The sequence below is a fragment of the Hypanus sabinus genome, chromosome 11, assembly GCF_030144855.1.
Source record: "Hypanus sabinus isolate sHypSab1 chromosome 11, sHypSab1.hap1, whole genome shotgun sequence".
NCBI lineage: Eukaryota > Metazoa > Chordata > Chondrichthyes > Myliobatiformes > Dasyatidae > Hypanus > Hypanus sabinus.
This window is the reverse complement of record NC_082716.1, coordinates 66,536,855-66,553,961: the sequence shown is the minus strand read 5'-3', so window position 1 is coordinate 66,553,961 and position 17,107 is coordinate 66,536,855. Positions and strand designations below refer to the sequence as shown.

General features: G+C 39.0%; 1 protein-coding gene across 9 annotated transcripts in view; it reads left to right on the top strand.

Moving 5' to 3' along the window:
* The window catches only part of LOC132402058 (zinc finger protein GLIS3-like), a 371,909-nt gene that overhangs the window by 288,561 nt on the left and 66,241 nt on the right, over positions 1–17,107 (top strand). For all 9 annotated transcript variants that reach the window (XM_059984584.1, XM_059984585.1, XM_059984583.1 and 6 more), the window contains one exon: positions 13,621–13,762. In XM_059984584.1, the coding sequence (XP_059840567.1) occupies positions 13,621–13,762 (142 nt within the window). The remainder of the gene's footprint in view (positions 1–13,620; positions 13,763–17,107) is intronic.

Genomic DNA, 17,107 nt, shown 5'->3' with positions numbered 1-17,107 from the left:
CTTTCTATTTCTGGCTTCACCAGTATATGGCATGGGTAGCAATCTGAAGATCACAACCTAAGTCCTTTAACTTAGCACCTAACTCCCTGGACTCACCTTGCAGGACCTCGTCACCCCTCCTACCCACGTTATTGATACCAACATGGACCGTGACCTCTGACTGCTCACTCCCCCACTTAAGAATGCTGTGGAATTGATCCAAGATGTACCTGTCCCTGGCGCTCGGGCTGTAACAAACCATCTGGGCATCTCATTCTCGTCCACAGTACCTCCTTTCTGTTCCCCTAACCAACGAATCCTCAATCACCATAGCTCACCTCTTCTCCCCCCTTCCCTGGAGCCAGACACGACTGCTGTGGCTGTCCTCTGTCAGGTCATTTCCCCCACCAGTAGTATCCAAAGATGTATACCTGTTGTTGAGGGGAATGTCCACAGGGATACTCTGCACTGGCTGCCCACCTCCTCCTCCTGACTGTCACCCAGTTGTCTGTGTCTTGCACCTTGGGTGTAACTACCTACCTATATGTCTTGTCCATCAACCGCTCAGTCTCCCAAATGATTAGGAGTTCATCTGGTTCTAGCTCCATCGCTTTAACGTGGTCTTTTACAAGCTGCAGCTTGCAGGTATAGTCATCAGGAACACTAGAAGTCTCCCTACCTTCCCACATTCCACAAGAGGAGCATTCCAGTATCCTGTCTCATATCCCCACTGATCTAAATATGCAATAAGAAATAAAGAATAAATAATGAAAAACAAATCTGCCTATGTCCTCTGCTCTCCTCGCTGAAGCCTCCATGAGCCAAAGCCTCAACTTCCCCCTCATACTTTGGCCACTCCCACAGTGGCCGCTCCACTTAAACCTAGCTTCTTTTTATTGGTCCTTGTGTAGTGCCTAATTATGTGCAATCCAACGCCTCCTCAGGCCTGTGGCACATAAAATGTGCAGACTGCCCCTGCTCGCTTCTTTTAAACTCTCTCCCTCTATGCAACCTAATGTCTCCTCAGGACTATGACAAGCAAAATGTGCGATTGCCCTCATCTGCTTCTTTTAAATTCTCTCTCTTTCCAAGCAATCCGGTATCTTCTGGGACTGTGGCATGCAAAACTCATTACAAATATTGCATGACATTCTGTGACACTTCTTTTCTTACACAAGTATTTTAATTATCTCAAAGAAATTACATCCAGCCACCAGATGGGTCAGGTACTGATAGCTACCTGATATAGTACAGAGGCTAGCACTCAAAGGATTCAATCTCCTACAGTCCTGTTTACTGTTGTAAAGTTGGACTTTGGCTAAGTGCTAAGCTGGCTGTTTATGTTTACGTGGGCAGAGAAATTTTATAAAAATCATTCTGATTTTTGCACTTATTCATTTAATTTATTTTAGTAATAAGAAGAGTGAATGGTGACAATATTTAAATGTTTTATTTCTTAGGGCAGTGAAATAAGGAAGTGATCTAAGTTTGCAGATATGTAACGTGGGTGGCAGAAAAAAGTGCCACAAATAAACAAATAAACTATTGCTATTGATAGTTAAAGGAAACAGATAAATTAAAAAGTGGTTGTTGCAACCTTCTACAATATTTGTTTAGGTTCAGTCTTGGGCTCTATGCTCAAAGTAATAACAACTCTGGCAAAATACAGCATGAATGTATTGGGATAATTCAAGTGTTAAGAAAATTAAAATAAAAGGAAACGGGATACAATTTCTCAAACTAAAAAGATAAAATGCTGTTTTGAAAGTGGTATCATTAATGTACAAAATAAATAAGATTATTTGCAATGTCAATTAAATTAAAAGTTTGATTACAAACTAAAAAAAGATGAGAACTAATGAGGGTTCAGTCTGAAGACATATTTCGATACAGCAATTGTTATGAGGATTGTTCAACATAAAATCTTACTGGATATTTAAAGTATTTCAAATGAATGTGATGTAAATTGAGGAAAAGGCTGATAATTTTTGGGTGAAGGAAGGAAAATTGAACTTACTGTACTTAGCCTCTTTCAATTCAAACAAATGTTGTGAAGAGCCTCCAGCTCAGCTGAAATATTGAGGCATATGTGATCATTATTAAGTCATACTTGTAGAAACCCTATATATGTGGACGATAGGCAAGGACAAGATTGCGGGCTGTGATAATCTGAAAAAGAATTACAAATTTGTTTCTTACACAAAAAAGTGATTATTTGGACAATAGTCACTTAAGCATACTGCAATAAGATTCCCCTTGCAAGGCTCATTCAGAAATTAAAGAGGCATGAGATCCAAGGGGTCCTTGTTTTGTGGATCCAGAATTGGCTTGCCCACAGAAGGCAAAGGGTGGTTATGGATGGTTCGTAATCTGCATGGAGATTGGTGACCAGTGGTGTTCTGCAGGGATAAGTTCTGGGACCCCTCCTCTTTGTGTTTTTTATAAATGACCTGGATGAAGAAGTTGAAGGGTGGGTTAGTAAGTTGGCTGATGACACAAAAGTTAGGGGTGTTGTGGAGGATTGTCAGAGGTTACAACCGGACATCGATAGGATGCAGGACTGGGTTGAGAAGTGGCAGATGAAGTTCAATCCAGATAAGTGTGAAGTGGTTCATTTTGGTAGGTCAAATATGATGGCAGAATATAGAATTAATGGTAAGGCTCTTGGCAGTGTGGAGTATCAGTGAGATCCTGTGGTCCATGTCCATAGGTCACTCAAAGCTGCTGCACAGGTTGACAGTATTGATAGCATTTGGTGTGTTGGCCTTTATCAACCATGGGATTGAGCTCAAGAGCCATGAGATAATGTTACAGCTATATAAGACATTAGTTAGACCTCACTTGGAATACTGTGTTCAGTTCTGATTACCTCACTACCGGACGGATACTATAGAGAGAGTGCAGAGGAGATTTACAAGGATGCTGCCTGGATTGGAGAACCTGCCTTATGAGAATAGGTTGAGTGAACTCCACGATCAACAGAGGATGAGGGGTGACCTGATGTAGAAGATAATGAGGGACATTGATCGTGTGGATAGCCAGAGACTTTTTCCCAGGGCTGAAATGGCCAACATGAGGGGGGCATAGTTTTAAGGTGCTTGGATGTAGGTACAAGGGGGATGTCAGGAGCAAGCTTTTCACATAGAGAGTGGTGGGTGCATGGAATGCACTGCCAGTGAAGGTGGCAGAGGCAGGTACAAAAGGGTCTTTTAAGAGACTCTTAGATAGGTACATGGAGCTTTAAAAAATAGAGGGCTATGGGGTAAGGAAATTCGAAGCAGTTTGTAGAGTAGGTTGCATGGTTGGCACAACATTGTGGGCTGAAGGGCCTGTAATATGCTGTAGATTTCTAGATTCTATGTTACATTCTAATATTCAGTCACTGAAACAGAATGAACAACCAGTTTCAAGAAGGATTGGGGGAGGGGAAGAAAGAGGCTGGAGCAAAATGTGTTTTCTGTAAGAACATCATAACCACACCAACTAAAGATTTACATAATACATTGATAAAATAAATTATATGTATAAAGTGACTTTGCAGATTTTTATAGATGTAGTAATGTGGTTTACTTTGAATTATCATGGTGTAAGCTGTGTGTTTATGTTAAGTTATTTCTGTGAACTGAATTATGCCTGGTAACAGTGATGGCAGGGGTTCCTGAATCTAAAATTGCAGATTAGATTAATTCCGCTTTGTTGGATTTGTTCCCCCTGCTGTTTTTAATCTTTTTCTCCATTTGTGTTAAGCACTATATGTCTCACACAGTATTGCCAAGAGCAATCATTCTGCTAGTTATAAGATAGATGTCAAGATGATTTGCTACAGTTAGTTGAATGGGCTGAACTTTGCTGGTTATGATCCAATCCCAGCAAGTGTTTTCTGTTACAAAAAAACCCTAAAATCATCAATTAAAAGAACTCAACTCATATGTTTCTCTTTCAAAAAGCTCACACAGTTTCAGCAACGTTCTCTGTATATTCTTGGATGTTCCTTTATCCTATTGGCTGGATGAGATAACCCCTTTTATAAATTAAATACAATTGCATGTTAACTGGCCTTCCCAGTGCTCTAGGTATGTGTTCAGTCAAATGTGGTAACTCAGCTCTTGGATTATTGATTTGGTGGATGACATACGTAGCTCCTAGGAGACTGTGGACAGGATAATTGAACATGGTGTAAATGTTCCAACTAAAGAATCATCATTACTCTGCTGTTGTTTGGAGTCATTATGCTGAGGCCATTTACAGATTGACTCGCCTTATTAACCAAAGGAGATGTGTCAGAGAAATCTGAGTCATATTCCTGTATTACATAAATACATTAAGGGATTATTGTAATTTGTGCTGCCAGCCTGTGCTTTGGTAAGGTACATTGTGTCTATGTGCAATTGGCATTTGGTTTCTTAGAGTTTTGTGTGGAAACTAAAAACAAAATGTATGAAATATATTTGCCCTGTTCAGAAATTAAAATATGTTCAGATTTCAATATAACAGAACATGAATCAAGAAGATAGCATTGAGCTTTATTGTTAGCTAAGATGCCTGTACAGTTGCAGACAAGACTGAATTAAATCCAGTCCAGCTTGGAAGGGTCGACAATGAAAAGAATAAGAGTCTGCAGATGCATGGTAAGGCAGGGAGAGTCTGTTCCATGTGAAGAGGTGGGAAGTTATGGAAATATCAGGCTGTGGAGGAGTGACAGAATTATCCTGTAGATAAACTACAGAAATTCTGGGAGTCAGGAGTTATGTGATAAATGTGGTTGTGAGATATAAAAGGTTCAAATTGATCAGGTTTTGCCTGCATGTAATACCCAAGAAGATGGTGGTAGTGAACCTGTTGTCCAGGATGAACCTAGGACTGAATTGCAGAACTGGACCTATGATATAGCCATGGCTAGGCAAGGCATGTCCAGGAGACCCAAATGATGTAGAACAGTGATATAGCTAACAGAAGGCAATCCATCAGGGTTGAGGGCATCTGAAGTGCACACATCTTGGATGGTAAGCACTCCTTTACTGCTGAGTAGATCTCAGAAGTTAATGAAATGTATAGACAATTTATAACTGATAAATCCACTTAAATACATATATATTTAACCTGGTGCGTAATTGTCTGCATGTAAAAAAATAATGTGGGTAAGATTTTATACGTGTGATGGTAATGATGTGTGGGTCTCTTACTTTCTGTTAAGGAGAAATGATGAATTATAACTGAATGTGAAAATACATTTAAGAACTACAATTTCAATTTTTGTGACTCTGGTACATTTTTATACTAACCACTTCTCTTCAATGAGTCTTGATAATTTGTTGATTATTCTTCTGAAGAGCATCTCCAATGAGCCAAAAAGCACAAGAGAGATTACATATATTTTATCGATAGTCAACCGGAGTCTTCTTTCACACCTTCTTATGTTGAAGTCTGAATGTTTTAAATTATGAACAGGAGAAATATATTTATGCTCAGATTTCCATTTGAAATTCTCAGTTAACTGGTTGGGTCTGTAGTACGAATATTACTGCTGTCTTTTCCTGAACAGGTCACTGCCCATTGCTGTCAGGTTAGAGATAGGGACCTGGTCCTGGACAACAGTTTGTGGACTTGGCTCCCAGATATGTGAGAACTTGAGCCTTCTATCCAACAATGCCACTGTAAAAGTAACTCATGGGTTTTCTGTCCACTCAATATGTAATTACTCCTTCTCTGTCTGTATCTGTTACGTCAAGTCGGCCAAAAACATTTAGAACTTTTTTACCCTCACTTATTAAAAACTGGACCTCTGAACTTTTGCAGTTGTATCAATATATCATCTAATCATTTCTGAACATCTGTGTGAATGAGCATGAAAATACAGAGATTAAAACAAATGATAACCATGAGAAATTAAATTCATATAAAAGTAAATAAACAAATAAAATTAATATTGTCTAAAGCAGGGGTTCCCAACCTGGGGTCCACAGGCCCCTTGCTTAATGGTATTGGTCCATGACATAAAAACGTATGGGAAACCCTGCTCTAAAGCATGTCAGTCATATTCTGATGTATGTTTCTTTGCAAAGCCTAACCAGAATAAGATCAAAAGAGTTTAATGATATTGATTAAAGATAAGTTAAATTTTGGGTAAGTTTTCCTTTTCGAGCTTTCCCTACTTATCTGAACACACTGGGCTAGAAATTGTGTGGTGCCCAGCAATGCATATTGGATGCATGCCAACTTCTTGCAGCACAGCGAGGAAACTTTTTGGAAAGTGCAAGAAATCCTGTGCATGAGTGAGCCAGTTTCCAGAGGTTTATTACCCTAAATGGCCAAACAATCCCTCGCCCTAATTAAAGAAAGAAGCAAGCCTTCTCTTGATCATAATTTGTTGGAGATCAGTTTGCTGGCTTTGGTGGCGGACTTGTAGGCAGTGGTTCAGACAAGGACAGGCTTTTAGATTTGTGCTTGATTTGTCATTTTTGTTATTTAGACTCACAGAATTTTAATTCCTTGTGTGCACGATCCAGACATTCAGTAGTGTCAAGAAACTCGCATAGAGTAGCTACCATGCCTAAAGTATATCACGTGCACAAAAACTGCCAAATCTATTTCACATATCAATTAGGACAGAATTCAGTGACATGCTGACTAAAGCTTAAAATGGTTAGAAAACAAATGAACTTGAAGTTGGTCTACTTAGAGTAGAAAGAATATTGCTGATTTGCTATTTTACATTTCTGTCATTGACTACTTTAAATCTTTTAAATTTGCTGAGTTATGCAACTATGAATTATTCCAAAATTATTCAATAGTGTCCTCACAGAATACTGTACATATCATGAGCTCTTCCTGTCTCTGCCGAACCATTTGGCAATCTTCAGCCTGAGACCTTGATATATGTTGATCACTGAAAGTTGATCTGTTAACAGTGCATGAGTGATATTGGTGCTGAACTGAACTGTTGCAAGCAATGGGTGCAATGCTGAAGGAATTTCGGTGAAGTACCAAAATGAAATGAGGATTGCATAAGTGTTGTTCTTGGGAAACATGGCAAGAAATAACAATAGAACCAATGAAGCGTTGCACACAAAGGCTGAGAAGCAACCAATGTTCAAAAGAAGAAAAGCTGTGTGAATACTAAAAAATAAACCCAATATTAATAATAATAATAATAATAATAATAAGTAAATAATACTGAGAACATGAGTTGTAGCTTCCTTGAAAGTGAGGAGACCCTAGGAATTGTGTAAGGCAATGCTAGTTTCCAGATCACACATAATGATCTGTACTAATGATTACTTATTTCAATTTGTTATACAGCTCTGTATTGCTGCCTAGTTATGAAACATTCTGTTAAATGGGCCACTTGCACATCAGATGAATGGTATTGCTTCAGTGTACTAACTACAGGTTAGCTAACAAAATTGTACAAAAAACCAGGAAACTAAAAATTAAACAAATTCCTTGCTGCATCAACTTGGCATTCTTCAAGTTAATTAACCAGTGTCAAACCACAAATGATCTGTAACTTCCATCCAATTCAGCATTCCCAGTCTTTTCCATTAGAAACTGATGAATTTACTTTTGAGTATTTGTAATGATGAAGTTAAAAAGAAGTCCAGGAAATGTTCTTCCTCTCATTTAGCTTGAGTTAAACCGAAGGATGCTCACAAGATAATATGAAGTCACTTTCCATTTGGTTGAAGTTTCAGTAGTAGATTCACCAATGTTGTCCCAGCTGAGGACACATGCTCCTGATAATTCCTATAAGTATATTTAATAGCTATACTTAGAAAGAAACCAGAAATGCATGTACAAGATGTGGCTATGGAATTGGGACCTAAATGTGGCATTCATGAATATTCTTCATTAAAACTGTTATAATGTCGGTTCCTGCTTTCATTTAAAAGGAGCAGACTTGATGGGCCCAATGGCATAATTCTGTTCATATGTCTTATAGTCTAATCATCAATAAAAGCATGAGAAAAACTATCACATAGCTATGTTAAAAGCCTTCTTAGATGTTTTTCTACCTTCTTTACTGGTCTAAATCTGCAATTAATTTAGCTAAAATATGATTAAATATAATTTTTATGTCTCACTGAGAACATTAAAACTGAAACTAAATTCCTCTTCGATTGTAAAAAGGTTTTATATCAGTAATTATGGTTAATGTTACAATTATATGCCCTATGTTTTTACTCATTTTCAATCTCCAATCATTCCTGATTGCATAAGTGTACATTAAAATACGGAAATGTTTGCCTTACTAATTGGGTCAGAGTAAAGAATGAAGTGGAAGTATAGCCAATAAAAGAAAGAGAGAGTGCCAAGCCTTATAGATACTGTCAGAAGTATAGCCACTTTAGAGAGCGTTGTTCACCTAGTATGAAGTACTTCCATTTTTACTTCAGACTTTTCATAAGAATTATGAACATTCGTAAGTATAGTCAAAAAGTAGATACTATTCAATTTATTATTAATGAAGCTTCAACCTAAACAGAATAAAGGATAGCAAGACCTATAGTGATAAAGGAAGTATAAAGTAAGAATTAGGTTGAACAGAATTCTTTCATTTTAATATTGGAATATAAAGACAAAGGGTAAAAGAAAGAGGAACTAAGAGAAAATTGAATGGGAGAACTTAACAGCTGGAATAAAGAAAAAATCATTAACAAGAAAGATTTTTAAAACACATATTTGGTAAACAGAAATTGAAATAACATCTTTTTTTGCATTCAAGCCACAAAATGAAGCTTGAAGCAAAGGAGCAGCAGAACTATACATGGACATTGTGTAGAATTTTACTCTTTCAGTGGTGAATAACCTGTTTTAGTTTTGAAGGTTGTGCATTGTATTAATTTAGGTCAAAAGGCTGTCTTTTGTGACTGGAATGCTTATTACCAGTCACTATGCTAAAATAGCATTTGTGTTATTTGTTAGTCTTGAAATTTAATTGGGTTCATTACCTGATTCAAGGGATATATGAAGGACATGCATGCTTCAGTTAAAACGTACATCAATGTGATAACCATTGGAGGAAACTTTTTTGAGTTGATTTTATGAGGCCCCTTTGATCTTTTTTTAAGTATAATTTGTAAATGAACAATTATCTTGAATTTAGAGAAAAAAGTTCAAGAACCAGGAATAACATTGCCATATCTGGGCACTTTACTGATGCTCATCTGGCTGTGGAAATGCAAATTGCCCTGTTAGTTCAAGGGCAAAGTACAAAGCAAATTTATTATCAAAGTACATATATGTTATCATATGCAACCCTGACATTCATTTTCTTGTGGGCATACTCAGTAAATCCAAGAAACACAACAGAATCAATGAAGGACTGCATCCAACAGAATGGACAATCAACCAATGTTCAAAAGACAACAAACTGCAAATACAAAGGAAAAGTAAAAAATAATAATAAATAAGCAATAAATATCCAGAACATTAGATGAAGAGTCCATGAAAGTGAGTCTACGAGTTGTGAGAATAGTTCAGTGATGGGCCAAGTGAAGTTGAGTGAATTTATCCCACTGGTTGAAGAGCCTGATGGTTGTGGGGTGTGGGTCTTTGAGGCTTCTGCACCTTCTACCTCAGGACAGCAGCAAGAAGAGAGAATGACCTAGGTGGTGGGGGTCCCAATGATGGTTGCTGCTTTCCTGTGACAGTGCTCTGTGTAGATATGCTCAATGGTGGGGAGGGATTTCCCCATGATAGACTGGGCTGTATCCACACTTTCTGTAGGATTTTCCATTCAAGTGCATTGGTGTTTCCATACCAGGCCATGATACAATCAGTATACTCTTCAACACACTTATCAAAGTTTGTCAAAGTTTTAGATATCATACCGAATCTTTACAGACTTCTAAGGACATAGAGGTGCTGCTGTGCTTTTTGCATAATTGCTGGGCCCAGGACAGGTCCTCTGAAGTGGTAACGCTGAGGAATTCAAAGTTGCTGACCCGCTCCACTTCTGATCCCCCCAATGAAAACTGGCTCATGGACTTCCAGTTTCCTCCTCCTGATGTCAATAATCAGCTCCTTGGTCTTGCTGACGTTGAATAAGAGGTTGTTGTTGTGGCAACACTCATCCAGATTTTCAGTGTCTCTCCTATATGCTGATTTGTCACCACCTTTGATTCAGCCAGTAACAGTAGTGTTGTCAGCAAACTTAAAAGATAGCATTGGAGCTGTGCTAAGCCACACAATCATAAGTGTAAATCAAGTAGAGCTGGGGACTAAGCACACGGGTTTGTGGTGCACCTGTGCTAAATAATAAGTAAAACTATTCACTGTTTTACTGACTCTTTGAATCAACGGACCAATATGCATCTCACCTCCTTCAATTAAATGCCTTCAGAAAATTTAAAAGCTCTCTTGTGTATTATTACTGATGTTCAAAGGACCAGTATGGTAGCATTAAATACAATTTTTCTTTAAGAGTGTATTGTTCAGATTGACCTCGGAAAACCCTCCAGATCTCCTGCCCAGTAAGCTGGCCAATTCCCTAATTTTGATGCAGTTATCTGAGCAGTGTTCTGATCAAATGTAAACAAAGCATTTGAAATGTAGTGGTGCACGCCTCACCCTCACCCCCTTCCTCCTCACCTAGTTTCACTCATCATTTGCCAGCATGTACTCCTTCCCGTACCCTCACATTCTTATTCTGGCCTTCCCCCTTCCTTTCCAGTCCCGATGAAGGGTCTCAGCCCAAAATGTCGACTGTTTATTCCCCTCCATAGGTGCTGGCTGAGTTCCTCCAGCATTTGGTGTTTGTTGCTCAGGATTTCCAGCATCTGTAGAATCTCTCATGTCAGACTGATGATATTGTGGGCCTTTAGTCCTCTTTCTTCCTGGCAGTTCAAATCCCATTTCAGTTTCTCCCACTGTCAATTACTTTAGTTTTGATTCAGTCTTGACTCCAAGAAGTCTAGAATATAGGACCAGGTGTAGGACATCTGTCCCCTCACCACCTCCATCATTTAATATTATCATGGCTGTTCTTTGCAAACCTCACCTCCTCTCCTGTGACAGTTCTCCAAAATCACCATTTCCTGATCTTCAAATATTTCTCTATCTCCTTCTCACTCTTGCATAACTGTGTGCGGTGAGTGACATGAAAATGTTTCATAGTGGCTCCCATGGAGCTAGTGTAGTAGTTATTGTGAGTTGGTGTGCTGCCAATAGTGTTGAAATCAGTGATTATTTTAAAGGTATATTTGTTGTCCAGAACTGAGAATGTCCTATTTTCTTCCAGTGATATCATATGCTTTAGCTTAAATATAATCTGAAGTACAAGGCAAGTAGTGTTCAATGTAGAAAATGTCGCTGACTGGAACATCAGTGTCATGGGTCTGGTTGGCGTGAACTCACCACCAGCGCACTCAGCCAGGATTAGTTGTAAATATCATTCTTTCCATTGGGAAATGTGGCTCATTTCATCTAGTTTAATTAGTTGTTTGAAAGTGAGATGTCTGAGGTTCCTCACCAGATTTTTATTTGCCTGTCATTAATTTTTTTGATCAAGAGTTGGGTGGTCAGCAGTTGAAATTCCTTCCCTCCTCCAGTGGTAACCTCGTTGAAGGTTTCAAAGATACTTAAGATGTTAACAATTGGGAAAAGGAATGAGGCACAAATTAAAAACTAGGATATGAAAAATAAGAAAAGTTAGGTGGAATGTTTTCACCCAAATGATAATCGATCTATAGAATAAATTACCAAAGAGTTGACAACATAAATGGGCTCAAGATAAACTGTGTTTTCCTGAAGAGAAACAGATGGAGAGATACAGTTAGACATCAGATAAATATGGGTTTGAGATCTCTGAAAAGTGTACAGTCTTATTTTGCTGGCTTTCTGTAGTTATTAAAATTCTGCTCTTTTGACATACAAACAAATGCAATTTCTAGCAGGAGTGATTGGATTGGAGTCAGCAGCAGTAACTGTGAGATTTTACTTCTCCCTACCCATCTATCCCCCATAACCTCAGGGGTTTGGTGACCACCACTCCTATCAGTCTCCAATAATCAAGCTCTGTATGACAGGGCTAAATTGAGATTAAATTTAATTGCTTGTTAGGATTTTAGCATTTTGAAGCAACTCTTGCCTCTCTTTTCCTACCTTAATTTACCTTAAAAAAAAGGCTTAACAAGACCTCCTCTATCTTTATACTTGTACAAATTTGGGCACTTAACTTGAATACCTAAATGTACAGAATTGAAGCTCAGAACCTGCTAATAAAAAACTTCAACAGATTCCATTATATTGTCCAGTTGACTAAAAGTCTTTGAATTGGCCTTTGTTCCAATGCAAACATGAAAGTTGTTTTTTTTCATTTAGGAAAGGTTAAAGCTTTACAGTGAGAAAAATTATAAAAGGGGCTTTTTAAATACATATTTCTTGCATTTGTTTTGGAATGTTAGAATTCATTTTAGAATATTTATAAACTAGGTTTTGGAAACAAGCATGCTTCACAGAATTCTCGCTATTAAAAATAAAACTCTTTTAAAAGATTCTAACTACCCCACCCCCAATGCCTGAATTTCTGCTAGAAGTTCTCACTTAGAAAAACTCCATGATAAAATTCAACCCATTGGGAGGGAGTTTTGAATTTATCATGGGACATTTATTACTATTCTGTTCCACTTCCTTGAAAATTCAGGTGTGTGAGGTGTTGGTGTTAGCAGAGCAGGGTGGTAGTTCTGTTGCAAGGCCAATACAAAGGTAGTGTTGTAATGATTTGTCTCCGCATAACATCCTGTCACTTTCCAGGGTAGATCATTCATGGTAGAAAAACAAATGGCAATAAAAATATTTGTGTTTCTCAACTGGTCAGTTGTGTATTGTATCTGACAATGACAGTGAAACTTGTGTAGAAGGTTTTTTAAAGTGAAAAAGTTGTTCCACTGGGGCAGTTCCACTCTCTCAACCTCAGAAGTCTTGTGGTATGCATAATCTTCAACAACTGGAATCCTTCTTGGTTGCAGTGGATAACCATTAACACTTCCGCACCTTGTCATGCCCATTGCTCTCCATGAAGAATTGCAGAACCACCTTCCTGGCTGTTGGATCTCACAGTTGATCCCATCCACCCAGCCTTACAGAGCTGACTTCACTTGCTAGGACAGGCATGATCCTATCTTACTGGGGTATGAAGCCCACCAGCTACCCTCACCTGGTTTAGCCCGCTTGTCAAAGCAGTGTACTGGGGTGTGGCTGCTGTTGCATCCAAACAACTATTTGGAGCCACAGATGAGAGCTGAGTGTTTGGTGGGGACCAAAGGTGAGTGAACTCTCCCAGAAAGGACATGACAAGCCCCTTCACCAGTGGTACTACCCCAGGCACCCCAGTTAGCTCATTTGAATCATTCTCACTACAGTGATACTGCTTGACTTTGAACCAGCAGTCTCTGTTCTTGTTAAAAATAAATCAATGCTGGAGTATTGCTGTTTTAAACGGCAGAGTCAACTTTGCAATGTATTTGGACTCTTAATGATTGGAAGAGTCCTTAATCTATTATAGTTCTTAAGCTTCCACAGTCAAATCATTGTGTTTTGGCAGCTCCTGCAAATATTTAGACTATATGATAATGAGCTGAAATCACATCAGACATGTGCTGATTGGAGTCTTTTCTACTTTATCTTCCCTTTTATTTGAAGCTACGCTCAGGCACTGATCTTGAACAAGATATGATGAATGACTGCCAAACTATTCAAGCTCTTCAACCAGCAACTTCTCCGTGCAGTGTAACAAACAACACAATTGGAAGAACTTTGGTGGTCAATCATGAGCTGTATCCAGGTATAGTTTAAATATTTAAAATAAAATTGTCGCATTCACATAAATTATCCTCATACTAGATTATAGCATCCAACACAGCTACTTTGTCTAAAATGAGAAAACTATAATTATATCATTGTCTGTTGGAACTCATTGCTTGATACTTCTAGTTTCCCAAAACTGTCCCTTATTTCAACAATAGCATCAACATCTATTCCATTACTTGCCTCTATGCAAACATACCTCTTCCTGACTTTGTCTTTTACCCTTGCTCTTATTGTCTGGTGACTTTACTTATTCTGTTTGTGTATATAGAATTTCATTTACTTTTGTCTGTAGATGCAGGATATCATAACAGTTACAAAAAGAAGACAAGACATAGACCAAGAAAGTATGAGTAGTGAAAGCTTGCTCTTTGAAATAGGTTGTATACTGAAGGGAAGCAAACATGTGATTGGAATGGTGGGCTGGGAATTGGGAAGAAATGGTTGGGCACACCATTGTAAGTATAGAAGCAAGAAATTTCACAGTTTGAGAAAGGCTAGTCAATACATTTTATGAGCTGGTCCAGAAAATGTTTAGTCACTAGAGTTTATCATCTAAGTTGTTAGGGAACTCCTGTTGTAGATTATATGAACTTGGAGATGTGAAGGTAGAACAAGATTAAAAAAAGGATTCTGCTTTATAAAATTTAACTCTGTGTAAGAAAAATAAGAACACATCTACATGTTTGTGGAAGGAAGAGCAAGTGGCAAAGTAAGACCATGATGTTGAGTAACACATTGCTGTATTGTGATTTCATCGTCACTGATAATCAAATATAATAAATGGACCCAGAATACACGTACACTTACAACTCAATCACACTTTAGATTATTTGTGCACAAGAAGAAGAACATGGCCCTTGTTACCACACTGTTCTGAATTCTGAGAAGAGCCATTTTATGCATAATTGGCTTAGCAATTATGGATTTTGACCATTCGGCTACGTATGTTTGAATTCGTTTCTTGCAAAAACAAGGCATTTGATAAGGTACCCCATGCAAGGTTTATTGAGAAAGTAAAGAGGCATGGGATCCAAGGGGACATTGCTTTGTGGATCCAGAACTGGCTTGCCCACAGAAGACAAAGAGTGGTTGTAGACGGATCATATTCTGCATGGAGTTCGGTCACCATTGGAGTGCCTCAGGGATCGGTTCTACTCTTTGTGATTTTTATAAATGACCTGGATGAGGAAGTGGAGGGATGGGTTAGTAAATTTGCTGATGACACAAAGGTTGGGGGTGTTGTGGATAGTGTGGAGGGCTGTCAGAGGTTACAGCGGGACATTGATATGATGCAAAACTGGGCTGAGAAGTGACAGTTGGAATTCAACCTAGGTAAGTGTGAGGTGGTTCAATTTGGTAGGTCAAATATGTTGGCAGAATATAGTATTAACGGTAAGACTCTTGGCAGTGTGGAGGATCAGAGGGATCTTGGGGTCCAAGTCCATAGTCAAAGCTACTACACAGGTTGACTCTGTGGTTAAGAAGGCATTGGCCTTCATCAATTGTGAGATTGAGTTTAAGAGCCGAGAGGTAATGTTGCAGTAGGACCCTGGTCACACCCCACTTGGAGTACTGTGCTCAGTTCTGGTTGCCTCACTACAGGAAGGATGTGGAAACCATAGAAAGGGCGCAGAAGAGATTGACGAGGATGTTGCCTGGATTAGGGAGCATGCCTTATGAGAATAAGTTGAGTGAACTCAGCCTGTTCTCCTTGGAGCGACGGAGGATGAGAGATGACCTGATAGAGGGGTATGTGATAATGAGAGGCATTGATCGAGTGGATAGTCAGAGGCATTTCCCCAGGGCTGAAATGGCTACCACGAGAGGGCACAGGTTTAAGGTGCTGGGGAGTAGGTACAGAGGAGATGTCAGGGGTAAGTTTTTTATGCAGAGAGTGGTGATTGCATGGAATGGGCTGCCGGTAGCAGCGGTGGAGGCAGAAACAATAGGGTCTTTTAAGAGACTCCTGGATGACTACATGGAGCTTAGAAAAATAGAGGGCCATGGGTAAAAGCCTAGGTAGTTCTAATGTAGGGACATGTTCGGCATAGCTTTGTGGGCGAAGTGCCTGTATTGTGCTGTAGGTTTTCTATGTTTCTAATTAATCATTCACAGTACAAGTATTAAAAGTTATTAGGAATCACAAGCTGACAATCATTAATACTTTGAAGTCAGTAAAGCAATTGCCCCTAAGTTAGTATGTGAGTGCCTTATATTGGTTATCTCATCTCCATACCTCTGGTGTGCATTGGGAAGCTATACTCTTTCAAAGACCTTTCTTGTCTTGGCTGTTGGCACTCTATTTAAAACATTTGCCCGGAGATTATGTTAATCCTTGCCTTGCTGCAACTTCCATAATTCTTCAAGATTGTGAGAATCAGGATCTGTGATTACCTCTGGATTGAGAATGATGTGCTTCCATTCCAGTTTTGTGGTTTCTCGGAACGCTCTTGAGGCCGTTGTGAAAACAGCGGATACTTCTGCATGGTACCTGAGGGGTTGGGCCGATGGGTAGTCCTGTGTGATGGTGCACTCTTTCTGATGTTAGTGCAAGGATTTAACGTTCTCCTTACTAACCCATATTCTGAGTTCCAAAGGGTCAGAAGTCAGAGCTTCCTGGGAATCGGTCAAGATATTGCATTTTCTAAAGAAGGTGTACTGCAAATTATTTTATGTAAACAACAACTTATCACATTTTTCACTTTGCTTAGTTTTCTATCCTCACAGCAGTTCTTGGAATACAGTTTTGTTTCCAGAGTCTGGTGTCAAGTATTCAAATAATGTGACCCTCCCAGTAGTGTTGACTGAGTTTAATTAGGGTCTCTGTGCTATTGCTGTTGTTTGGTTGGCATGGACTAATTGGGCTGAAGGGTTGTAGCTGTGCTACATTATTCTGTAACTTGGTATTCGTCTGAGACCAGACACTGAGACGATGATTCACTTGTCCTTCCAGGGAACTCAGATCATTGTTGATATCTTCAAGTGCCTTGCAGTGCCTGTGATGGGTAGTCCAGGCCTCAGGAGGAGGAAACCAAGCAATATTGTTCAACAGAGTGTAAGGTTTATGCCAGGTCTGACGTACCTTTCATCATCTGACCAATGGCTATGCTGGTGCATTTTGAAGTGATGGTGAATTTCATTACTGATGACATCCTTTGTGGAGAAATGGCTCCAAATTCATGGATGGTGGTCTACCTGTTCCAGATCTCCTGATGAGTGTTTATTGATGAAGTGCAGTATTGTGGAATGGGGACATATTGGTAGAAAGCCATTGTTTTGTGGATGTAGAGAGTTAGGCTGATTCCCTCGTGTATTTCAG